Source organism: Aegilops tauschii, chromosome 5 (genome assembly GCF_002575655.3).
Source record: "Aegilops tauschii subsp. strangulata cultivar AL8/78 chromosome 5, Aet v6.0, whole genome shotgun sequence".
NCBI lineage: Eukaryota > Viridiplantae > Streptophyta > Magnoliopsida > Poales > Poaceae > Aegilops > Aegilops tauschii.
This window is the reverse complement of record NC_053039.3, coordinates 44,101,319-44,127,907: the sequence shown is the minus strand read 5'-3', so window position 1 is coordinate 44,127,907 and position 26,589 is coordinate 44,101,319. Positions and strand designations below refer to the sequence as shown.

The following is a 26,589-nucleotide window of genomic DNA, read 5'->3' as shown; positions in this document are numbered from 1 at the left end:
TTTTCTCGTGAAGAAAAAGTTTGTGAAAATCTATCAACATGGGATCTAGTTTTGAAGATCTCGGCATGAGGAATCCAACGGTGAAAATGGTTTGAAATTTTGATACATGGGTTAAGAGATAAAACATTTTTAATAAACGAATCTACGGAGAAAAAAAAAAAAACGCACAGGTTACGACAAGTGGCGCACATGCAATACATTACTTGTCACAACCTAGGGAGGTGTAAGTGACCTTTTTGCAAAGAGTACTCCTTAATTAACGATTTCACCGAAGAGGAGCTCTCGACCTACCCTGGGAGCACCTATGCAATGCCTTCAGTGCCCAATTGCATGCTGACGCTCGCGTGCTTACGCGGGCCATGGCCCAATAATAGTTCGCTTTTGGTTGTTTGCCCGTGTGGCCATTTTTCCTTTCTAGCTCACTAAAGCCAGGTCACTTTCCGTAAAAAAAACAGTCAGTTGAGTTGCAGGCATTGACCACTGATTGTTGACTTTTCTCAAAAAAGGTTGTGAAGTTTTTAAAAAAATTGAAGAATTCAAAAAATGGTTTAATAGTTTAAAAGGTCCATGGATTTGAAAAGTGTTCACGAAAATGAAAAAAATTTATGATTTGAAAAAGAATTACAAAATTGAAAAAAATCAAGGCTTGGAAATGTTCATAATTTGAAAAAAAATCATAAAAATGAAAAATATTTATAATTTTAAATAATTTACACAATGTGAAAAGTTTCATAACTTGAAAAAGTTCATAATTTTGGAAAAAATAATGAATTTGAAAAATCATGACTTTAAAAAGTTCACAATTTTAAAAAGTCCATGAAATGAAAAAAGTTTACAAATTCAAAAAAAGCTCACAAAATTTGGCAAAAATTCACGACTTGGAAAATGGTCGTAATTTGAAAAAATATCACAAAAATGAAAGACTTCACGAATTAGAAAAAAAAACAAAATTGTAAAAAGAAGTCCATGAATTTGAAAAAGTTCATGAAATTTGAAAATTATTTTCAAATTGGAAAAAGTTTACACATTTGACATAAAGAAAGAAGAAAAAAGATAAAAACGTAAAACAAAAATAAAAAGAAAGCGAAAAAAATGAATGGAAACCAAAAAAGAAAACAGAAAAGGAGAAAACCGAGCAAAACCCATGCTAGAAAAAGCAGAAAGAAAACCCTGCAGATTCTTCATGGGAAGGATCCCAAAAACCAGTGAAAGAAAATCCTACATGTGCTCAATTTGGTACGAAGTGTTGTGGAGGTGTGTGTGCCATGCAAGAGAAAGAGAATGGCTATAAGTGGCGCTTAAGGGGGCAAATAGGATTTGGGGAAATAGGAGCCACCGTCCATGAGGCTGTGTCATGCTGGGCCGGTCCCCAATTTTCAGTGAAAGTCGCGTCCACACATTCTAGACACAAAATTCAGTTTGTTTGCCAGTGTTGTGATGACGAAAAAGTTAGTTGTATCTTGTCTGTTTGTCCTTTTCGACAACTGGGCTGTTGTAGATAGATGATATAACTGCATGCACGTCTAGACTTTGTACACATTAAAACTAGCTTCAAATCACAAGACCGAGTCCTGAAAAACGGATCACACATCCACAGAGATGTTTCAGCGATGTGGTGTGGATGTAGATGTCAGAAAGAAAGGCAGCACACTCGACGTGATGGGTGGATCGCTCTGGAAGATGAGGTTGAATGAATTATTGGGGAAGAGAGGAGGAAGTGCGACGAGAGCGATGTGGTTTTAAATCCGTGACTTTCTCTCGCGGTTCCATTGAATCTATCCGAATGTCCACTCAAGTCATTTCGTTTTCTTTTATAGCTGTATGCATTGTTGGATCTCTCCAGCACCAGCAGTTGAGTTTCTAATCACTTGTGACCAACTGTGGCACCAAGTGCAGTGCTGACAGTGATTTTCTTTTTGTGGGGGACAGTGGCCTTATGTCTGGTAGCTGCAACACGCTGGAACATACATACATGATTCACTTGATAAGCAAAGCAAAGTTAAGTGCAGACTGCAGACATTGTAGTACAGGAGCATCAGACACTTGTACCGCAGCGCAGAGGTCAAATACTATCATGTAGTACAAGATGGATCATGGCCATACACATGTTGCTGTACCGAAATGAACGAACGACCGGACGTCTGAAGCTGATGGCAACAAACAGGCGTGCCATATATGCTCCCTGGCAAGCAGATTCGGAGGCTTCACTTTCTCCACTTATTAACTTGCCATGAATGATCAAGTCCTAACCCCACTACCAGTGGCCGGCCTTTCGGGTATCGATCCACTAGGCTGCTGGTTTCACGCACAACCTCCGATTGGCTGCCTACAAGCATCCAGGATATATAAATATAAATTAGTATGGAAATTCGGTTAAAATTATGCATGTGTCAGCGACGCAAAGCCAAAGCAGCAGTGCTGCAATAAGATACTCCCTCGGTAAACAAAGCGTGGTGTCAGGCATCGCCGGGGCCCAAGAGTTGAGTTTGACAAGCCGCCGCCGCCGGAAAGGTCGCCGGTTCCTGGCCATCCTGGAAGGTGGTTCTGTCTGCTGCGCTAGCTAGGAGTAGGACCAACCATGGTCGTCGCTGATGGTAACACCGCAGCACGCGGACGCACGGGCGTAAGCAGTGAGCCGTGCACGCAACATCGTGCCTTCTCTGCAGACTACAACATCTCGCTCGTTGATCAAGTCGTGGCGTTCTAGGCCCAACGTCAAAAATGCATAATGGTATAGTAGTAAAATCTTGCCATCAGTTCCTGATCTTGCTTTGCTTCTGGACTAAGACTCCTCAAGACAGCTAGGAAGAAGGGAGCAGGCTCACAAAACCGAGTGCTCCGATCGGGCCAAAACCCCGGCAGGATCTCTTTCTAAAAGGTCCTTTTGCGAATTGTTAAGGCAGGGAGAAGAAAGAAAGGAAGGTCCGTCCCATTCCCGTCCGTCGTGGCCGCCAGTCATGGATCGGAGGCCGGTGGTTCAGGTTCGCTATCGCCGCCTACACGGCTCCATGTCAGCCGTGCGCCTCTTTCAGGTGTAAAGTCGCCACCTACCACTTCTTGTTCTGGAATATGCATGCACGCCCATCCATCTCAAGATTCATCTCTGAAAGGATCTCCTACCAAAACTTCCAGCCTGTGTCCACCTCCAAACTCTTTCTCATTCTCCTCGTTCGTCCCCGCGTCTTCTATTTTTCATTCGGGAAATAGATACGTACATCTTACCTGCTGCTTCATCTCTATGACCCCTCTAGTGCTTGGTTAGGTGAGACTTGGGTTAGTATATACCTGTTTCAGAAAGAAGAAGAAGAAGAAGAAGAAGAAGAAGAAGAAGAAGAAGAAGAAGAAGAAGAAGAAGAAGAAGAAGAGAACTAGACGGTTTCTTGCTAGAGAGCATTTTCAACAAGTGAGACAGCGATGCTTCTAACAAGGACTCGGTATTTTCCAATCCGGTCAAATAAAAACCGGATAGGAGGATAGTCACGGACAGCAATGCCAAGGATCATCCCACAAATAGTAAAACGTCACTAAATTGCCGGCACTGTGACCCCCTCCAGGAACAGTCAACTCCGAATAGTATGAAACTCCGCTAGAATTGCTGCTCTAACCGGTACAGACGTATACACAGAAAAACCGTCATACAAAATTTCAGCTCCACCTCCACTCCAAGCATTTCTGCTACAGTAGTAATCTGAAACAGAGTTCCTACTCAGACATCGTGATCGACCAATTAATCATCCCGACGTTACACGCACGGCCTATTGTTCAGGGTGTCCTCAACATCACGAACGATTCTGAAAGCCAAATCACGGAAAATTACACTAGCTAGTGGAAATATTCTGCGCATGCTGAAGACAGAGGAAACATTTGTGGCGTGCAAGGCGTCTGCGACAGGGATGCCACGTACGGGTCTTCTTCTAGCAGATTGCGAGGTTTCGGCTTTTTACGGAGGCAGAGAATTGCGAGTGATCATCGCTTTAGTTAGTAGTAGTACTTATAGTACAAATAAAAGCTGGTACAGAGAGCTAAGTATGTGCATTTGGGAGGGACCAGCAGGTTAAGTATATGGCAAATCATTCTGGCCGATGTCCCTACGCACCAAAACTCTTCCTCTTTCTTCTTCTTCTCCTTGACAGCTAGTAGTAGACCAGCACAGGTCCAAAATCATGTGATCTCAGCGTTTGGTCAGCTGTAGCTTTTCATCCTGTACTGGTACTCTACTCACTTGGGAGTCATATTTTTGAGGGGGTGCTGTTTGGCGCGCCACGGCTAGGAGATAGCTCCGGCTGAATCAAAAGGAAGTCATCATGAAACTCAATCATGAAAGTTGTGAGAGATTTGTTTCAATCAGAAAGTTCCATTTGCTACGGCTACTCTCTTGCTCCATTTTCCATTTCCATGCAAGACAGTATCATGAGACACGTGAACTTTGGCCTAGTTCCAACTTCCAACGCACATTTTTCATGATCCCAAACTAGTACTAGCTGGTTCTTGGACTGGACGGCCACGGAGCCCCGGAAAAGGCGTGTGCCAACTAACAGTCATGGAGCGAACCTAGCAGTCGTTAGACCATGCCAAACCGCTAATACCTTGGATGATGATGATGATGCTATTGTCCTCGTTGTATATTCTTCTTCTTCTCTTTTTCCGTTGGTTGCTATGAGCACCTAGAGCCCAACTTGGCAAATGTGACCCCTATACAATGCGCAAACCCAGTCGCGGGTAGTAACCAGTCATGCCTAATTTTTCTTCGCTGCATTCAACTATCTCATCTTAGATACCTAAAGTCCATACATAGCATGCAAAATAAAATCTATGTACTACATAGGTAATCTAAGCTAGCCTACAGTACTCGTCGTCGTCAAAGATGCCAACGACCTCCATGCCGGCAATGCCGGACGGCCCCGCCTCTGGGTGGATGGCCTCCTGTCGCATCTCCGGCTCCTCGTCGGACACTATCTCGGCGAAGATTTCACCGAACTCCGTGCCCCGCTGGCAGAGGAAGCGGCGGTTGGCCTCCACCTCGGCCTTCGACTGGATGGAGTCAAGGATGGCCTACTGCTCCGCAGCCTCCTCCGCATGGGCCACCTCGTACTCCGCCATGGCTACGCTCGCAGTTGGAGGCGCCGGATCCGCTTCGCCTGCGTCGTCGTCGTCCTCCTCCTCCTCCTCCGGCTCCGCATCCTCCATGGCGGCGTCCTGCTTTGCCTCGACCTCTGCCTTCGCCTCCTCCTCGCCCGACTCCGGAGGCAGGCCGATTGTGATCCGAGCTTCGTGCCACGCCTGAATCTCCTCAAGCAGCTCAAGGCGCCGCTTCCAATGTGAGCATGGTGTATGTCGTCGCCTTCTGTCGGGCCATGGCTATCGGCAGACGGCGAGCGAATACAGGGTGACAAGACGGAGAGGAGGGAGATGAGGGAAATGGATGCGGCTAGGCTTGGGGATCACCGTCCGGCTTAAATAGCCGGACTTTGGCCCTCGAACGGTGAGCCGGAGCGGTGCCACGAGGCGGCATGAATACGTCCACACCTATGCCGGAGGAGAAGCCCGTCAAACTGATGGGTTTTCGCGTGGGAGCCCGCTGTTAACCCAACATGGCGGACCCGCCTGGCACGCCCAGCCACCCCATATATGTTTCAAATTTGGGTTGGATATGAGAGCTACGGGTCACTCCTAGTGTAGGAGCGACATGAGGAGCCCATCCATCTCAGTTTTTCTTACCGGTCGGGCGGTTGTGGATGCTCGGAATGGCGCCGATGGAGCATGTGGTGGTTGGCATGATGCAAGCCGCGGAAAGTGAAGAAAAAGAATTAATTTCATGATGCATCTAATAATATTAATTTCATATTGTGAATCTTAATATTTTTTCTATAAACTTAGTCAAAGTTGATAAAGTTTGACTTCGACCAAATTTTATATACGGGCTAAAAAGAAACGGAGAGAGTACATATATACACGAGAGTGTCCAATTTCCCTGGGTGTGACAGTGAGAGTAACCACATGTGAAAAATCAAGGGGAGCGCAGAAAAAGAAGACGGATAGGTGAAATTGGAAAGAAACTTGCACCCATTCCATCCCAGGAAACATGCATGGTGCCCGAGCCTATTGCGCCAACCACTCGCTGTGCACCAAGACGCAGACCCAGACCCATTCAGCGCCAGTGACGAGCAGAGAAACGCTGTGGAAGGAAGCAGTGATGCGTGCCCAATGTACACCCAAATGGGATGGATTCAGTGGCCCCATGGCTTGGATTTGCACTTGTCCGCGTGCCACAATCAGAACCGAGACGGCAATGAACGAACGATGCTCGTGGATGATGATGAACTGGGGGAAATGTCAAGTACTTCCATCCTTGAAGTGCTTCCCATACTTCAACTTCAAAAAATTCAATTTTAAATGTTTCAAAAAATTCTAGAAAAATATATGAATGTTTACAAGGAATGTGACTACAACTCCTAAAACTATCAAGTCCAAACTCTAAATGTACATTGAGAAACAAAAATATGAGGCGCTTCCTTCCTGCATGAAGAAGATCTATAATATCGCTCCCCACTTCTAGGGTTCCACCGCCGCCGCCGGCGGCTCCCCCACGTGGAGCCGCCGTCGCCGCCAGTCCCTTCCCCTTCCCGCCCCCTTCTCCTTCCCCCCCCTCCCTTCCCCGTACCCCCGCGTCGCCTCCCCGAGCGAGGAGACCAGGGGCTCCTGCCCTGCCCGTCCCAGCGCCCCCTCCCCTTCTCCTCCTCCCGCCGCCGCCGGCCTAGGCCTCTGGGCCTTGCTCGTGTGGTGTCGGCGGCGGCGGCCTTGTTCTCCCCTCCCCCCCCCCCCCCCCCCCCCCCGCGCAGCGCCACGGCTCGGGCGGCTGGCGGCGGTGCACTTCGGCGGCAGCGGATCCGGCGGCGGCGTGGTCCCTTGGGTGGCGTGGTGCCGGGTGGCGAGGCGGCAGCGGCGTGGCTGCTTGGCGATGGGGCCCAAAAGGGCCCCGATCTGGGTCTGGGCGGGCCTGGCCGGGGCTTCTCGGCATCGTCCCTGGCAGACGGCGGGGCGACTCGTGCGGGGGGTCGCGGCGACGGCAGCTCGTGTACTGCAGCGCGGCGACGGCAGCTCGTGTACTGCAGCGCGGCGACGGGGGCTTCACGAGCCCGCTTCCGGCTCGGCCGGCCCTATCTGGGCCTTCGGCGCGGGGGCGAAACATAGTTTCGGGGGGGGGGGGAGCTGGAGCCGGCACGAGCGCCGGTCGTGGCCATGGGCCACTTCTCCGCCTCCCCTTTCCCTTGGTTGATTGGTCGCGGGTGCCTGGTTTGCCCCTGTTGCTACGTCCGGCCGGTTCCTGCCACGGGCAGTGGAGGTTGTCCCCTCCCGCGTGGCTGCTGTTGCTGCCGCTCCTCGTGTTGGGGAACGTAGTAATTTTTAAAAAAATCCTACGCACACGCAAGCTCATGGTGATGCATAGCAACGAGAGGGGGGAGTATTGTCCACGTACCCTCGTAGACCGAAAGCGAAAGCGTTATGACAACGCGGTTGATGTAGTCGTACATCTTCACGATCCGACCGATCCTAGTACCGAAAGTACGGCACCTCCGCGATCTGCACACGTTCGGCTCGGTGACGTCCCACGAACTCACGATCCAGCAGAGTGTCGAGGGAGAGCTTCGTCAGCACGACGGCGTGATGACGGTGATGATGAAGCTACCGGCGCAGGGCTTCGCCTAAGCACTGCAACGATATGACCGAGGTGTATTATGGTGGAGGGGGCACCGCAGACGGCTAAGAGATCAAGGATCAACTTGTGTGTTCATGGGGTGCCCCCTCCCCCGTATATAAAGGAGTGGAGGAGGGGGAGGGCCGGCCCTCTACTATGGCGCGCCCTGGGGAGTCCTACTCCCACTGGGAGTAGGATTCCCCCTTTCCAAGTAGTAGGAGTAGGAGAGAAGGAAGGGGAGGAGAGAGGGAAGGAAGGGGGGCACCCAATTCGGATTGGGCTAGGGGGGGCGCGCCCTCCACCTTTTCCCTTCCTCTCCTCTATTCCACTAAGGCCCAATAAGGCCCATATACTCCCCGGGGGGTTCCGGTAACCTCCCGGTACTCCGGTAAATGCCCGAACTCATCCGGAACCATTCCGATGTCCAAACATAGGTTTCCAATATATTGATCTTTATGTCTCAACCATTTCGAGACTTCTCGTCATGTCCGTGATCATATCCGGGACTCCGAACTACCTTCGGTACATCAAAACACATAAACTCATAATACCGATCGTCACTGAACGTTAAGCGTGCAGACCCTACGGGTTCGAGAACTATGTAGACATGACCGAGACTCATCTCCGGTCAATAACCAATAGCGGAACCTGGATGCTCATATTGGTTCATACATATTCTACGAAGATCTTTATCGGTCAAACTGCATACGTTGTTCCCTTTGTCATCGGTATGTTACTTGCCCGAGATTCAATCGTCGGTATCCTTATACCTAGTTCAATCTCGTTACCGGCAAGTCTCTTTACTCGTTCCGTAATGCATCATCCCGTAACTAACTCATTAGTCACATTGCTTGCAAGGCTTATACCTCTCCGATACACGGAGTGACAAATCCTAATCTCGATCTATGCCAACTCAACAAACACCATCGGAGACACCTGTAGAGCATCTTTATAATCACCCAGTTATGTTGTGACGTTTGATAGCACACAAGGTGTTCCTCCGGTATTCGGGGGTTGCATAATCTCATAGTCTGAGGAACATGTATAAGTCATGAAGAAAGCAGTAGCAATGGAACTGTAACGATCATAATGCTAAGCTAACGAATGGGTCTTGTCCATCACATCATTCTCCTAATGATGTGATCTCGTTCATCAAATGACAACACATGTCTATGGTTAGGAAACATAACCATCTTTGATAAACGAGCTAGTCAAGTAGAGGCATACTAGGGACACTTTGTTTTGTCTATGTATTCACACATGTACTAAGTTTTCGGTTAATACAATTCTAGCATGAATAATAAACATTTATCATGAAATAAGGAAATAAATAATAACTTTATTATTGCCTCTAGGGCATATTTCCTTCATCTCGTTCCTGGTTGCCTCCTCTGTTCCTGCCGGTCTCGCTTCATTTGCCACGGTGAGACGGCGATGGGACTGCACGGCCGTGGTGGCGCATGTTGGTGGGCGGCGTGTTTGGTGGCGTGCGATGGATCGTCTGGGGTCGTGGGTGGTTGGTGGTCAGGAGAAATCCTTGTTGGCTTGTCCGGCACCGACGCGGTGACGCCATTGGGCGCCGCCATGCCTTCCTGAAGGGCGTCGGTTCACCCCTCCCCCCGCACCCCTCTGCGTACCGGGGGAAACCCTAGGACTTGTCCGGACAGCAGCGTCGTCGGCGTCGCGATCCTTCTTGAAGGTGTTGCTTGGTATGCGGCGGTCCGGAGTGCTTGGAGTGTGGTGGAATTCTCCGGTGGGCGCAACCGTTGTGGGTCTCCATCGTTTTCGTTGATCCATTGCTGTTCGCATTTGTTTCTTTTTCTGTTTTCTCTTTCGTTTCTTTTGGGCGTGACTCTGCTGCTTCTGCCCCAGCACCTATCGTTGGCTGTATCAGTGATGGTTGCTTTGTATTCGGTTGCTTTGTAATACAAAGCGGGGGAAACCCTTTTTCATAGAAACAAAAATGTGAAATCTGGCATGAATAGTGTCATAAAAATACAAAAGCAACATTTGACACTATTCACATCGGAATTTGTCTTTTTTGTTCCTCAATTTACATTTTGAGTTTGGACCTGAAATTTTTAGGAGGTGTAGTCACATTCCTTGTAAACATTCACATTTATTTTCAGAATTTTTGAAACATTTAAAATTCATGTTCACACTTGGAGTATAAGAAGCACCCCAAGAATGAGAGCACCTGATACTTCCCCTGATGAACTGGGTGGGTAGCGGTGGCTCTTTCGCTACCTGATTCACAAAATGTGAGGGACCTTTCGCTGTTCGGTGTTCGGTGCTCGGCATGCCATGTGCACCATCTGTCGTGCATCTCTCTCTCTCATCTCTTGAGCAGAAGGACTATGTACGTCGTCCACTGGAGAAATGCTGAACCAAAATTTTGACTACTTAATTAATGTAGGCGTCGTTCAAAGTTGAACAAAAGTTAAAACGCCTACCAAAACAAGGCAAGCCAGAGCAAGAATTAAACACTTGAGTTGAATAGCACCAGCACCAGCACCAGCACCAGGGTGTTCTCAACATCACGAACGATCCTGAAAGCCAAACCACGGAAAATTACACTTGTGGAAATATTCTGCGCATGCTAAAGACAGAGGAAACATTTGTGGCGTGCAAGGCGTCTGCGACAGGGATGCCACGTACGGGTCTTCTTCTAGCAGATTGTGAGGTCTAGGCTTTTTTCGGATCCAGAGAATTGCGAGTGATCATCGCTTTAGTTAGTACTTCCTCCGTAAACTAATATAAAAGCGTTTAGATCACTACTTTAGTACAAATAAAAGCTGGTGCAGAAAGCTAAGTATGTGCATTTGGGAGGGACCAGCAGGTTAAGTATATGGCAAATCATTCTGGCCGATGTCCCTACGCACCAAAACTCTTCCTCTTTCTTCTTCTTCTCTTTGACAGCTAGTAGACCAGCACAGGTCCAAAATCATGCGATTTCAGCGTTTGGTCAGCTGTAGCTTTTCATCTTGTACTGGTACTCTACTCACTTGGGAGTCATATTTTGAGGGGGTGTTGTTTGGCGCGCCACGGCTGAATCAAAAGGAAGTCATGAAAGTTAATCATGAAAGTTGTGAGAGATTTGTTTCAATCAGAAAGTTCCATTTGGTACGGCTACGGTCTTGCTCCATTTTCCATTTCCATGCAAGACAGTATTATGAGACACGTGAACTTTGGCCTATAGTTCCAACTTCCAAACATTTTTCATGATTCCAAACTACTCCCTCAGTCCCATAATATAAGAGCGTTTTTTTACTAGTATAAAAAAACGCTCTTATATTATGGGACGGAGGGAGTACTAGCTAGTTCTTGGACTGGACCACGGAGCCCCGGAAAAGGCGTGTGCCAACTAACAGTCATGGAGCGAACCCAGCAGTCGTTAGACCATGCCAAACCGCTAATACCTTGGATGATGATGATGCTATTGTTCCTCGTTGTATATTCTTCTTCTTCTTCTCTTTTTTGTTGGTTGCTATCAGCATCTAGAGCTGAATTTGGCAAATCTGACCCCTATACAATGCGTAGACCCAGCCGCGGGCAGTAACCAGTCATCCCTATTTTTTCTTAGCTGCATTCAACTACCTCATATTAGATACCTAAAATCCATACAAAGCATGCAAAATACAATCTATGTACTACATAGGTAACATACAGTACTCGTCGTCGTCAAAGGTGCCAACGACCTCCATGTCGGCAATGCCGGACGGCCCTGCCTCTGGGTGGATGGCCCCCTGCGGCATCTCCGGCTCCTCGTCAGAAACTATCTAGGCGAAGATTTCACCGAACTCCCCGCCCCGCTGGCAGAGGAAGCGGCGGTTGGCCTCCACTCGGCCTTCGACTGTATGGAGTCGAGGATGGCCTACTGCTCCGCTGCCTCCTCCGTCTAGGCCACCTCGTACTCCGCCATGGCGAAACTCGTAGCCGGAGGCGCCGGATCTGCTTGGCCTGCGGCCTGCGTCGTCATCCTCCTCCTCCTTCGGCTCTGCATCCTCCACGGCGGCGTCCTGCTTTGCCTCGACCTCTGCCTCCGCCTCCTCCTCGCCCGACTCCAACGAGTCCGGAGGCAGGCCGGTTGTGATCCGAGATTCGTGCCACGCCTGAATCTCCTCAAGCAGCTCAAGGCGCCGCTTCTGACGTGAGCATGGTGTATGCCGTCGCCTTCTGTCGAGCCATGGCTATCGGCGGACAGCGAGCGAATACAGGGGTGACAACACGGAGAGGAGGGAGATGAAGGGAAATGGATGCGGCTAGGGTTGGGGGTTACCGTCCGGCTTAAATAGCCGGACATTGGCCCTCGAACGGTGAGCCGAAGCGGTGCCACGCGGCGGCATGAATACGTCGACACCCATCCTGGAGGAGAAGCCCGTCAAACTGATGGGTTTCCATGTGGGAACCTGCTGTCAACCCAACATGGCGGACCCGCCTGGCGCGCCCAACCACCCCATATCTGTTTCAGATTTGCATTGGGTATGAGAGGTGCCGGTCACTCCGAGTGTGTAAGGACCGACATGAGAAGCCCGTCCATCTCAGTCTTTCTTACCGGTTGGGCGGCTGTAGATGCTCTAACCGAAACCAAGATGCCCGGAATGGCGCCGATGGAGCATGTGGTGGTTTGCATGATGTAAGCCACGGAAAATGAAGAAAAAGAATGACATTGCTTCCAAATATCTTCTTTGCCATTCCAGCGGCAGCTTCGGCTTTTTTCGAGTTTCTTGAGGAGCGGATTTGACCTGACCAGTTTGCGCGGGCGGCCCAAGGAAATTGACGCAGTGACACGTAGAGTATTGTATGTACATATATACACGAGAGCGTCCGTTTTCCATGGATGTGACAGTGGGAGTAAGAGCAGCTCCAACGGGCCGACCCAAAACGTTCACCTGCATCCATTTCGGTCGGCGTGGACAAATGAAGTGGCCCAACGCGCCGACCAAAACCCAAAAAGCGTCCGCTTCGCGTGCCGACGCATTTGCGGCTCAAATTTGCGGCCAAAATGCGTCGGCGCGGACGCGAAGCGGACACCTCGCGCACCTTCTGGGTGTCCGCCGCGTCCTCGCCTGGCGGCCGTCCAACTACCGTGGTCAGCTTAATTTATGACGGCCGCCCACCTCGGGCCCACGCGTCAACGACAGTGGTCGGCCTTTTTTAATCCGAGCATGCGGGGGGCGTCCTCATCCGCTTCCAGAAGCCCCCGTCCCCATCTCGCCACCCCCTCTGCTCCCTCGTCGGCGGCAACCTAGCCACCTCTAGCCTAGCAAATGGGGATCTTCTCCGGCTCCGGCAAAGCCAAGGGCAAGGCCCGGCCACCCCTCTCCCCCGCCTCCGCCGGCGGGTTCTACTCGGCAGAGGCATCGCCTGAACGTGCCAGTCCACCAGGTGGAGTGGCACTAGCAGCACCACGTCCCTCTCCCCTACCCGGACATAACCCTGCCGCACGACTGGCATTTGGGTCCGGAGAGGATCCCGGTGCCGGCTGAGCCACGGTCGGCCAGGGCGCACGCGTAGGATGTGCGGCGCCGGCGGGCGCCGGAGCAGCGCAGCGACGCCGCGTACGCCTTCGACTCGCCTAACTGGGCTTGTTGGTTCGCCTTCGAGCACGAGGAGGCGAGGCGACGCGGCATCCGCGAAGTTGACTGTAGCTTGCCGCCGCCCCCGCTCGTCGTCCGCGACGAGGACTAGGAGGCGGAGGCCGCTACCAAGCGACCATTGCGGTTGTCTTCCGGGAGAGTGAGGAGGACGAGCGGCGCAGGGTGGCGGAGAAGGAGGAAGATGAGGCGGCGTACCAGGCTGCCATGGTGGAGGCCATGGCCCTCTCCGCGGCGGGTGACTGTGTCATGCCGCCAGTGACCCCGCCGTCCCCAGTCAAGGCCGAGCCGGAGCCAGCCCCCGTCGAGCGCTACTCCTGGACGGAAGTAGTGCACGAGTGGGTCAGCCGCCGTCGGTCTGGATGGAGGCGACGCCGGCGCAGGAGGTGGCGTACCTCGAACACTGGCGCCAGCAACGCCTAGCCGAGGAGCGCCGCCACAGCGAATACCTCGAGATGCTCGAGCGCGACGCCGAGAAGGAGTAGCGAGAGGCCGAGGAGTAGGCGCGCCAGGCCCAGGCAGCGGCGGCAGCGGCGCCCGACATCAACGTCGTCTGGAACACGGCGTTCCCCTGGGCCGGCCCTGCGCCGACGTTTATCGACCTCACCGGCTCCGAGACGACGACGAGGACGCCTAGGGAACCGCGCGCCGCCTCGTAGTTAGTTTCTTATGTTAATTAATGTGGATGTGCACGCGTGGACTATCGCCGGCCTTCGTGGTCGGCTTTTAATGTTTAATTAATGTTTGTTTTTATTTTCAAAATATTTGTATCCTTTTTCTTTCGCGCGCCGTTCAAATGGGCCGGCCCAGCGTTGGGCACATGCATCGACCCAAACGTGGAAGTGGACGTTGGTGTCCGCCGGCCGACATAAACGGACATAAAGCGGACAAATTCACCGTCCGTTTGGGTTGACCTGTTGGAGTTGCTCTAACCACAGGTGAAAAATTAAGGGGAGCGCAGAAAAGAAGACGAAGAGGTGAAATTGGAAAGAAAGTTGCATCCCATTCCATCCCATCCCAGGAAACATGTATGGTGGCCGAGCCTATTGCGCCAACCACTCGCTGTGCACCCTTTGAGTGCCAGTGACGAGCAGAGAAACGCCGTGGAAGCAAGCAGTGATGCGTGCCCAATGTACACCAAAATGGGATGGATTCAGTGGCCCCATGGCTCGGATTTGCACTTGTCCGCGTGCCACAATCAGAATCGAGACGGCAATGAACGAACGATGCTCGTGGACGATGATGATGATGAACTGGGTCTGGGTCTGGGTGTGGGTGGGTAGCGGTGGACGCTCTTTCGCTACCTGAACCGCTGTCCAGGCATTATCTATGCAATGTTTTGGCGCTATTAGTATTAGATGGATGGAGAGCATCTTCGTGCAAGATGTTTCCTGACATTTCGCTGTTCGGTGCTCGGCACGCCATGTGCACCATCTCTGGTGCATCTCTCTCTCTCTCCTCTTGAGCAGTAGGACTACGTACGTCCGCTGGAGAAATGCTGAACCAAAAATTTGACTACTTAATTAATGTAGGCAGCGTTCAAAGTGGAACAAAAGTTAAAGCGCCTACCAAAACAAGGCAAGCCAGAACAAGAATTAAACACTTGAATTGAATAGCACCAGCCACCGCTTAGTTTGTTGTCTAGTCTAAAATAAAATAAACTAATAGTAAAACACGGTGGTTAGAGCATCTACAGCCGGGCGTCCCAAATCGGCCTCAACCGCCCGGGCTGCCCACCCGGTCACTGATCGGTCACGATTTTCTAACCTGGACAGACGCCTCAAACGCGCCTCAAACGCCCAGGCTGACCGGCACCCATCATATCTAGCCTAAATGTGGAGCGAATATGGGGTGGCCGAGTATGCTCGGGCGTGTCCGCCTGACAAGCCCGGCCCACCACCGACCCCACGGCTGTCCCACAAAAAACCCCCATCCGGCTCATCGCTCTGAAACCCTAGCTCACTCACTCTCCTCTCTCGCTCCGTCCTCTCCTCTTCCCACACCGTTTCCGATCAAATCCGGCACAATGTCGAGCTCCGGCAGCCATGAGCTTGCCCTCTATATCGCCTTGGAGCGGTCCAGGTGGAGACCAGGGGCAACACCGGATCTGCAGCCTCGCTGCAGAAATAGCTTCCCCGTCGGCACTGGCCCCTCCCGGCCCGTGCGCAACTCCGACAGGCGGCATGCGCAATCCGCGCCTCCCCTAGGTCGTCCCCTGCCCCCGCCGGCTACTGCTCCCCCATGTGGGTAGCGGTGGGTGCTTGTGCCTGCCCCGCTGGGCCGGACATGCACGCCGAAATCAGAGACGCGAGCGGCGGGGCATCGGCAAAGGGAGAGGAGGGAGGCGGAAAGTCCGTGCGCCGCTGCCGCGGATGGAGGCGGAGCCCGACGAGGACGCGCGGCTCCTCGAAGAGGTCTACCGCTGGTCGCTTATGACCGCGGAGACGGACGCACGGCGGCTCCGGCGGAAGAACGCCAAGGCGCTCCAGATTGCCATTGAGCAGTCCGAGCGTGAGGCGGCAGAAGCAGCAGCGGAGGCGGCTCGGCTCTCGAAGCTCAAGCGGCAGCAGGACAGGGAGGTCCGGCGGCTCAAAGGGCTTGTCATCCTTTCCGACACCTCCGATGACGACGATGACCACAGGTCCTCCTCGAACTTCTCGAACGATCCGCCACCAGCCGCCGACGCCTACAGCTACGCCGGCGGCCGGAAGGGCAAAGGCTGGTGAGGAAGTGGTGAATCTCCGCCGCCTCCGTCTTCAATTTCAAGATTTTAGTAATTTGTTCGTCGTTTATGTGAATTATCTGAATTGTGGATTGATCTTTTGGTAATCGAAATGTGCATTCCTCTGTCCTATTCTAAGTTTATGTGTTGATCTACGCTTTCTTTATCCATGTTGCATTGCTATTATGGTTTTGAGGGACCGGATATGAAATACACAGATGTTGACGACAAGATTTGAGGAATGCCTGATCAGTGCCTGCGGACGGCGCGTCCGTGGAGCTTTGAGGGCCCGGATTTGCAGGCGGCCGCGGTAGATGCTCTTACACATGGCCAACATGCACAAACCACTGCCAATCGAGGCAGCCAGCGTGCTATCGGTCTGACTCATTGACACAAACGAAACAAACCAACCAACACATGGCCTGCCCTGATCTACCTCCAGTGGAGACTGCCCTACCTCCATGCATTGTCCTAATCCGTCACCAGTGGCTAAGTAACAACTAAGCAAAGCATGATTTGTCCACCACTTTTCCATTATTATATATAATACCCCGCAAACCCACAATAATGATACCAGATTAGCTTACTCTAATGAGCATAATATCTTATTACTGTACTAGTATTATATTTTAAATCATACATGATCACCCAAGCTGAGATCAGCATGCATGCAGGGGTAAATCAAATCATTAACATGTGGACAAGCACAACCCCCTTGCTCATATTCAAAAGCCTTCAAACAAACCGGCCAGCACCATTCGGCATGAGTGAGCGATGAGCTATATGAAAAGGCTTCAAACAAACCGGCCAGCTTGGCCTCACCCCAAGCACCAACCTAAACAAGTTGGGATGCTGAGCTATCACACTGATTAAACATCATTATCGTGCTAACTTGATCGGTGGCAAAAGGAAGAGGTGATTGGGCCTTATCGATCGTCCGGGGAGTTATCTAAAGAGTAAATCTACGGACTACGGCTTCGGTAAGGTCCCATTTGCTGTCATTGTAAGAGTTGGCGGCTTAATTGGCCCCTGTTTGATAAGAATCAATCATACCGGGAGAGCAGTCATTTTTTTTCCCCACCTAAATATATTACTTAAAGAGTCACAACAAGCTTTTGGTGAGAGGCTGCTCACGAGCTGGCCACAAGAATCAACAAGGATATCCTCTAGACGGACATGCATGATTGGATTGGAGCACAAAAGACGACCTTTCTAGTAATTAATTAATTCCTCTGGAGAAGATTCTTTAGCTGTATATAATCCGTTTTTTATATGTTTTAGCTTATACAAAATGCTAGTAGTACTAGTAGGGCGGAAGATCTCATTGATGCTACTACATGTCTACATGTAAAGGTCTCATTACAATTACATGCTCTATTTAGAACAGTAATAGTAGCAATAATAAAAGAAGAAATTAAAGAGGAAGAAAAGAAGAAGAAAAAGGATTGGTCAAGGAGAGCTTTGACCACCTCCCAATCGAAGAGAGTAACAAGCTACTCTACCTACAACCAGAGAGGTCTCTATTACGACGATTATGAGGCCGGCTACTTTTCCGGCGGTCGCCGGAGCCGCCATCACATCACATGACGCTGCACGAGTTGGGGTTCTCGTCGTCGAACAGGCGGTACGAGTCGTGGAGCGGCGGCGGGGGCGGCGGCGACGCGTGCGTCCCGGGCGGGCTATAGTAGTCCTGGTAGTAGGACTCCGGCGACGCGTGCGGGTACGGCATGTAGAGGTACGACGGCGACCATTGCTGCATTGGCTGCGCCTGCTGGGAATAGGCCTGCTGCGCCGGTGCCGGTGGGTGCTGCATCATGGAGTAGGAGGAGTACCCGGCCTGCTGCTGCGAGTAGCCCTGCTCCGGCTGCGGCGCGTAGTGGGACACGCTCGCCCTCGGCTGCGCCATGTTGTAGCTCATCACCGGCTGCGGCGCGTTGAATTCCTGGTGCGCGTACCTCGGCACATGGGCCGGCGCCGGCGCTGGGGACAGGGACCTATCGGCGTCCTTGGGCTTGCTCTGTTTCTTCTTCGCCTCGCCCTCATCATCGCCGGCCTCCTTTGCGGCGGCAGCGGGTTCACTCGCGGGCTCGGTGCCCTCTGCTTTGGGCTCGGCCGCCGCGCCCTCGCCGCCGTCTTTCTTTTCCTCGTCGCTTGACCTTGGTTTCGCCTCCTCCTCCTTGCCAGCCTTCTTCTCAGATTCTGCTTCCTTCTCCGTCTCAGGCTTCTTCTTCTCCGAGGCCGTCTCCTGCTCCGGCTTCTTGTCCGAGCTGTCGGCCTGCGGCTCCTCCGCCGGCTTCTTGTCCGCTACAGCGGCATCCTTGCTGCCGTCCTCGGCCGGCGCGGGGGCGTCGGCTGGGGTTGGCGGCGCAGGGTCGGGATTCTTGGCAGGCGTGTGTTGCCATGGCAGGGCCTGCTTGCCTGACTTGTGCAGCCTCTTGATGAGCGTCTCGGCGTCCACGGTGCCCGTCACCATCACCTTGTGCAGCTGGGCGTCTACCTTCACGTCCTGCACGCCTGAACATCCCAACCAAAACGACGACCACTTAGTTAGGTAGTCAATTAAGCCGAAAGCCACACGAAAATGCAGCGGCGCGAGGAGAAGGAGGAGGGTGGCGCTAGTACCTTCGATGCTCTTGAGCACCTTCCGGACCTTCTTCTTGCAGCCATGGCAGTGGATGGTCACCCTCAGCACGAAGGTCTGCAGATCCAAGAAAGAATGTCACATGAGCATGCAACTCAACTGAATTCCTTGGACGGAAGGGCTAGAAACGGGGCGAGATGGTGTACCTGCATGGCCGCTTCTCCCGACGCCATGGGATGGGAGTGCGCTCTGCTCTGGCCTCTGGGGACTGCTCACCGTTGTGTCGCTTCTTGGTTGGGGAGCAGGATGAGGATGGAGGGGCGCTCGAGTATGTGGCTCTCAGGACGCTGGGAGCTCAGGGGAGGCAGCAGATGCGGTGCTCAACTTATAGAGGTGGACGCGGGGATGGAGTACGACCACATACGCCACTGACATATGGGCCGGGCGGCTGCTCTGCTGCGGCGGCCGTATTTATCGTTAGTACACAGGCGGCGGCGGCGGCGTATCCGCTCCGTTCCTAGGTACCAGGCGTCGTGAAAGAATTCTACGGTACCTGCCGTGCCCGTGGCTTCGTTCATGTTTTTTTAACAAAGTACGGACGCAAGCGTTACATACACGTATACACTCACCCCTATAAACGTTTGGTGGGAGGATGATATTTGAGAGTGATTTTGTTGACAATTTATGTTGGCTGAGCATGGCAATCAGCAAGCACGGCAACTCTGTTTTTCATCAAAATTTATCGTACTGGCATCCACGCGATAACTAAAGTTGCCATCAAAATGCTGTTCACTGGTTATGATTACCGTTTTCAAGGCGATCAGATATACGTTACTATCCAATTCAGACTTTTTTGCGGAATTAATACGAATAATTTTACATCACTTTGTAGCCCATGTATAATTTTTAATATTGGTCTTTGGATGAAGCCAATCTACCGGTGCAAATATAGCAAATCTGAACACTATTAACCGTTGGGTATCATCTGCACAACAACAAATTCTGCCACATGTACTACTTAAAATATTTCATGGTTGAGCTTAATCACAATGAGCAAACCCCAAAACACAAGCATTCCTCGTTTGTTTTAAAATCTTTCATGCTTTAACTATCCATATATTTCTCTTCTGAATGAAATGACACACTCTTTCTTTTTACTTCACGATTTACAATGCATAATACACAGAAACATCAAAAATGCATGCATTTCTTCTTTGTTTTAGAATTTTTCAGGCTTAAATTATCCAAAAAGAAATCTTCTAAATGAATTACAATTTCTTTTCTACTTTACGATTTTCCATACAATGCACAATGTGCACAAATTCTCACATCACAAACCTCCTCATTTGTTCTAAACTCTTCCATCCCTAAAGATAATTATCTTAGGTATATTTCACATGAGTTTCATCTAGCACTAGTGTAGAAAAGCCTAGTAGTGGTGTGCCAAAAAGGGCCTTGGTGGCGTTGGCACCCAACACCGCCAATATAGTGCGAGTGATAATTTTTACTGATGGCGCTTGTGCGCACGTGAGTCGTAACTATGTGCTAATGATGTGCCACGTGTCCAACACAACTAGAAATATATATCACCAGTGACATGCCATGTTAGCGCCACGCCACCAATTTCATTTTGCGCTACGTATATATAACATTAACAACTAAGCTAGCGGAAGTCAACTTCTGCTCGCGAGCTAATTTGAGCTCGCGATGAACAGTAAAATCCAAAAAATTGTAAAGCATTTCAAAAAATGTGAATATTTTTTGTGGAAACATTCACAAAATTTCTCATTGCTTGCAAAATTTCATCACGAAATGACATTCGTGTAAGTCTAGGCAAAAAAATTAGCACTACAAAATGTTTTCGGAAATAACACTTTTGGAGCACCATTTTTTTTATATGACTGTCGGTGTCAAAACCGGCGGATCTCGGGTAGGGGGTCCCGAACTGTGCGTCCAAGGTTGATGGTAACAGGAGACAGGGGACACGATGTTTACCCAGGTTCGGGCCCTCTCTATGGAGGTAATAACCTACTTCCTGCTTGATTGATCTTGATGAATATGAGTATTACAAGAGTTGATCTACCTCGAGATCGTAATGGCTAAAACCCTAAAAGTCTAGCCTGTATGATTATGACTATGATTTCGTCCCTATGGACTAAGCCCTCCGGTTTATATAGACACCGGAGGGGACTAGGGTTGTACAAAGTCGGTTACAGAGAAAGGAATCTTCATATCCGGGCGCCAAGCTTGCCTTCCACGCCAAGGAGAGTCCCATCCGGACACGGGAGAGAGTCTTCGGTCTTGTATCTTCACAGCCCATTAGTCCGGCCCACCTACCATAGTCCGGACGCCCGAGGACCCCTTAATCCCGGACTCCCTCAGTAGCCCCTGAACCAGGCTTCAATGACGAGGTATCAGGCGCGCAGATTGTCTTCGGCATCGCAAGGCGGGTTCCTTCTCCGAATATTTCAACACGGTCTTCAAACGCAACGAACGTGTCCGGTTCTGCAAAACAAGTACCACACACCACCGCAGAGAGTATAATATTTCACGAGTCCAATCCACTGACAACTTTTTTGTAACGTGACATCACGTCCCTGCCTGGTTATCATTTCGAACCGTTTTTCTGCATGCCGCTTCACATTTCAAGATGCAGTTTCTATTGGCACGTCTTGTCGCAGCAGAGATCGTGTCCCCTTATTACGGGATTCTCATCAATAGGGGCGTGGGTAATCCAACCGTGCCGTCTGCACAGCCCTTAGGAACAGGCGAGTGGGGAGGCGCTTGATATTCACTGCCCTTATAAGGAGATAAGGATTCACTTCCTTCATCCACGCCTTCTCTCTCTCTGCCCTCCCATTCTCGAGCTCCAGCACCCAAGTCCTCATCTTTTCCGCCTCAAGAAAACACTCAACCATGTCCGGATCTGGAGCGCAAGGCAAGTGGATGGCCTCCTCCATCAAGGAGAAGGACATCACCAAGCTTCGGGAGGCCGGGTACCTGGCAAAAGAAATCGCCCACCGGCTTCCGGCAAAGGGGCAGATCGTCCCCACCCCGAAGCCCAATGAGAGGGTGGTGTTCATCCCCCACTTCGTCCGCGGACTCATGTTCTATTACGGGCTAGATTTCCATGATCTAGCCCCAAACTCTTTCCTCAACATCTCAGCATTTATTGTCGTGTGCGAGGCCTTCCTCCGCATTCCACCCCACTTCGGACTGTGGCTTAAAATCTTCAACGTGAAGCCGAAGGTGGTGGACGGCCAACACGCAGAGTGCGGAGGTGCCATGGTGAGCAAGATGCCCAATGTCACATGGCCCAAAGGTACCTTTGTGGAGACCGTCAAAGAGTGGCAAAAACTGTGGTTCTATATCACAGAACCCCGCGACGCCACCTGGGCCGCGGCTCCCGAATTCAAATCCGGAGCCCCAATGCGGCTCACCTCTTGGCTAGAGAAGGGCCTGAATTGGTCTTCGTCGGACGAGCTGACAGCGCTGCAAACGCGCATCCAGAGCATGGTGGACAGGAACATCAAGCTCGTCAACGTGATCCAGGTAATGCTAGTTCGCCGGATCCTTCCATGCCAGAGCCGGACTTGCCACTTATGGGAGTTCAATCCGGCCGAGCACCAGACCTTGCAACAATTCTTCGGAACTACGCACGAAGATATCTGGAAGGTGCTCTTCAAGGGCAATGAGACGCCGCCGGAGACAACCGAGGACCGTGGGCACGCCCTGGCCCAACCCGCCAGTACGGTAAGTCTTTCGCATTTGAAGGTGTATCCTTCGCTTGCTTGTTCAGGAAAGATACCCAAGCCTCACTATTTATTTTTTCAGGGTTGGACAAAGAAGGCGGAGCGGATTAAGTGTCCGGCTCCGCTGCCCGAGGAACCAGCCATCCCGCTTCTGACGAAGATGCTGGTTCCCCGGCCTTACCAGGCACCGGAGAAGAAGGCCAAGGGGACCAGAGGTGGCCCCCGCCGCAAGGGCGCTTCGGACATGACGTCCGAAGAAAACGAGACTCACTCCTCCGCCGCCGAAGACGACGAGGAGGAGGAGGCAGAAAGAAACACCCCCTGAGGGGGGGGGAAGGAAGAAGAGGGCGGCCTCCACAAATCTGGAGGCAGAGGCGTCCAAGAGGGGGAAGGGCTCCCTCGCGGATAACTCCGTGTGGGACGTCGACAGCAGCCCAGAACCGCGCCCCCGAAACAAGCCCCTAGCCGAATCATGAGTACTAAAAAACCCGGATGTGTCCATATATCCGGCCTCTCTACTTCATAGTTTTAACGTGTTTGAATCATGCACTTGCAGTCCGGCTCGTCCCGACCTCGAGCGATCCGCATCTTCGGGGAATTCGCTGGACCCGAAGGTAATGGACAGCGGGTCCCTTCCGGTGGCCTCCTCTCCCAGGGCCATGGACGACACCGAGGTGCTGTCCCGCAGGATCCCAGGCCAGGGAGAGACGCAAGAGGCCACCAAGGCGACGACAGAGGGTGAAACCTCGGTCACCGGACACATGGGGGAGCACATCCCCATGGAGACTGTCGATGGGGACCGTATCTAGTGCGGTCCTCAGCCGAATACCATTCCGGAAGCCAGTGCGGCTCCGGATTCAGGCGAGCAGCCTCCTCCGAAAGAAGGAGGTGCGCCTGTTTCGCCGGTGACCTCTGTCCAACCAGAGGCACTGGATACTCTACTGGAAGCATTGTGAGGTGCTTCCATTGTTGAGGAACACCGTACCCTCATGGGTACGGTGGTTGAAAAGGTTCAGTTCGCGAAGAGCGGACTGGCCGAAGCCTGCACAAGCCTTCTAACAGGCTTTGAGGTAAGAAACGCAATTATGTGAAAAGAATGTCACCGTATAGACAGTAGCCCCTGAGACACTGTCCGGTGTTCGGAAAGAAAAGCCGGACAGAGGATCAAGTAATTTTCACAGGAAACTAACTAAATATGTCTTATGTGATTAAGCAGGCGTCATTGCTGACTACGACCTCCCATGCTGCCGAAGTCTCCGGACTGAAGCAGAGGCTGGAGCAGGCCGAGGACGAGCTCGGCCGAGCAAGGAAGCATCTGGAGGATAAGCAAGGTATGTGATGACCTTATGTATATCCGGAAAGGATGAATGACTTGTGCTGACCATAGTGCGATGATATATGTAGGAGCGGCGACTGAGGTGGAAACCCTCAAGAAAGCGCTGGCTGAGGCCAACAAGAAGGCGGCAAAGGAGCAAGCCGCTCGTGAAAAACACGAGGCCAGGGTTTGTGAGGTCCAGCAGGAGCTCCAGGACGCCGTCAAAAAATGCGAGTCCCTGGAGCGCGACATTGCGGATCAAGAAACCAAACTTGCCAAGGCTCGCCAAAGCGCACAGGATGCCTGGGTTGAAGCCCAGGGTGCCCTCCAGGAAATCCAAGAGGCCAAAAAAATCGTGGTGGGTAAGGCTTTCATTATGCAAAGCAAGTATGTGAAGAAGAGGTATCTCTTACTAACCCGGATTTGGAGTTCTCCAGGGGCGTTTGCGGATCTGCCGCGCAGTGTGTCTGACGCTGCAGAATGCTTCCGAGCCGAAGAGGGGAGCTCCACGGAGAAGCTGTTCTGGTCGCAATACCTTGCGCCAGAACATCCGGTGCCCTTTAGCGATCAGCTAAAACAGCTGGTCGAACTGCATAGGGTGGCCGAACTGGCGATGAAGGACTTAATAATCCGACTGTGGCCCGCCGAAGCCATACCCAGCAGCTACTTCGGGCTCGTGAAGCGGCTGGTCAATGCCTGCCCCCGGCTTGACGCCATCAAGCGGTCAGTCTGTATCGAAGGTGCGCGAATGGCCTTCGCATGTGTCAAGGTGCAGTGGGCGAAGATGAATGTCGTCAAGCTCGCAACCGAGGGACCACCCGAGGGCAAGGAGCACCGTACGCCCGATCGGTATTTTAGCGATGTCTTGGAGGGATCCCGCATTGTGGCAGAGCAATGTACGAAAGATGTAATCTTTGAATGAATACATTCATGTTATCTCGCCCTGTATTATGAAACAAAGTCGATTATGTAATATAATGCTTGTGAAAATTTTCCCTCCTGTGCGGCCGTGTTTATGAAATCTGAGAGTTGGCCAGTCGTCGGCTTCAACCCCCACGTAGGTAGTACGGGGGTGTTCGGGATGGAATCTAAACACTCTTGATCCAATTGTTTGGTCCTTAAAGGAGGTGTTTAGCGCAACGAACCAGGTAATCAGACCATGTGGCTTTATCACCCTCACTTAGATATAGGAGTTTGACAACAGAAATTTAGGCGCAGCCCCTAGTATCCGAACTAGGGTGCTGTAAACACCTGATCGGGTAAGAACCGATTCATCGCGTAATGCGGAAAAAATCGCTAGAGATTTGAAACCTCCGAAGAGCTTTCCGGCTCACGCCGCATCATGACAGTCAGTTTTCGGCTTTCTCTACTGAGGTGCTCATCCGGATAAACCAGGACACAATCGCAGTAGTTCTCCCTTTACTACCCTAGCCGATATAGCGGAACGTAAGGTAGTAAGCACAGGAGCCGGGCAACCCAACTATTGACCAAAGGCATGATTCGGAGCCAATGCATATAATGCTAAATTCGGGGTGCCGAACTGTACTGTAAAAAGTGTTCAGACTTTGTTGCCGTAGTATGGGACGCAATGAAGCCCCTGGCGAATTAAGGCGTACCAAAGTGTACGGGTGCAATCGACAAGAATGACGAAATGAAATGAAGTAGTAAGCTAGTGCCACATAAGCTGGGCCGCAAACTGTTTCCATTATAATTTGATTAATACGTCAAAGCGCATTTGTACAAATAGTGTAATAAGCAACCTGGCTATTTGACATGCCAAGACCGAGGGGGAGCTGCGTGCGGGTCCTGAAAACAGGTAGAATGACAGTCGAGAAGAACATTTAAAGGTTCCCCCACACGTCTCTGCTACTTGCCTTCTTGGTGTATATATCCTTAGAAAGGACCGGTGATCAAGCCATCAAGGAAGGTCTGTGGAAAAGAAACCTGAGAAGGAGAAAAAAGAAAAAGTGAAAGTATGTGTGTCCAGGAGAGGTCGAGCCATATTATGGATCACAATCGAGTTATGCCTCCGTCGATGCCCATGGTATTTTGAGTGCGTAATTATGCACGCGTGGTACGAATGCCGCCACTTGGTCGGGACTGGGACGGAGGCCGAATTGCTAGTCGTGCTCTTGACGAGTAGGGCTGTCCTGCTGTAGAGTGGTCCAGACTAGTTTGACAGTGTCCCGGAGCTTGGCCGCCGAATTAAGGTTCTGCTTAAAAAGGCCGCTCTGTACTTCTACTGCTAAAGCAGCGGTGTGCTCCTCGGTACGGAGGGAGCGTTCCGTGTTTCCATTGACTGTTATGACGCCGCGTGGTCCGAGCATCTTGAGCTTGAGATAAGCGTAGTGTGGCACCGCGTTGAATCGAGAAAATGTGGTTCGCCCGAGCAGTGCGTGATAGCCACTGCGGAAGGGGACGATATCGAAGATCAACTCTTTGCTTCGGAAGTTGTCCGGAGATCCGAAGACAACCTCCAGTGTGATTGAGCCCGTACAGCGGGCCTCTACACCTGGTATGACTCCTTTAAAGGTAGTTTTTGTGGGCTTGATCCTTGAGGGATCGATGCCCATTTTGCGCACTGTATCCTGATAAAGCAGGTTCAGGCTGCTGTTGCCATCCATGAGGATTCGCGTGAGATGGAATCCATCAATTATTGGGTCGAGGACCAGTGCGGCTGAACCGCCGTGACGGATACTGGTCGGATGGTCCCTGCGGTCGAAAGTGATCGGACAGGAAGACCATGGGTTGAACTTTGGGGCGACTGGCTCCATCGCGTAGACGTCCCTGAGCGCGCGTTTGCACTCCCTCTTGGGGATATGGGTAGCGTATATCATGTTCACTGTTTTAACTTGGGGAGGGAACTTCTTCTGTCCTCCTGTGTTCGACGGACAGGACTCCTCGTCATCGTCCTCGCTTTGCGACC

General features: G+C 51.5%; 1 protein-coding gene and 1 pseudogene across 1 annotated transcript; one reads left to right on the top strand and one right to left on the bottom strand.

Annotated features, from left to right (window-relative positions):
- Positions 1-17,319: 17,319 nt before the first annotated feature.
- On the bottom strand, positions 17,320-19,089 carry LOC109781786 (uncharacterized). Its single transcript, XM_020340390.4, has 3 exons — positions 18,803-19,089; positions 18,638-18,713; positions 17,320-18,529 (listed from the first exon to the last, which is right to left on the bottom strand). Exons 1-3 carry the CDS (start codon positions 18,827-18,829, stop codon positions 17,595-17,597), a joined length of 1,038 nt encoding a protein of 345 aa, XP_020195979.1. The 5' UTR covers positions 18,830-19,089; the 3' UTR covers positions 17,320-17,594.
- Positions 19,090-21,512: 2,423 nt separating this feature from the next.
- On the top strand, positions 21,513-22,824 carry LOC141022533 (uncharacterized; annotated as a pseudogene).
- The last annotated feature ends 3,765 nt before the right edge of the window (positions 22,825-26,589 follow it).

What these genes read in the sequence shown, in the direction of transcription:
- LOC109781786 (XM_020340390.4), bottom strand. Translation starts at nt 18,829, where the DNA reads ATGGCGTCGGGAGAAGCGGCCATGCAG. An exon ending in CGGGAGAAGCGGCCATGCAG is followed by an intron (nt 18,714 to 18,802) that starts GTACACCATCTC and finishes TTGGATCTGCAG; the next exon opens with ACCTTCGTGCTGAGGGTGAC. An exon ending in GGTGCTCAAGAGCATCGAAG is followed by an intron (nt 18,530 to 18,637) that starts GTACTAGCGCCA and finishes TGGGATGTTCAG; the next exon opens with GCGTGCAGGACGTGAAGGTA.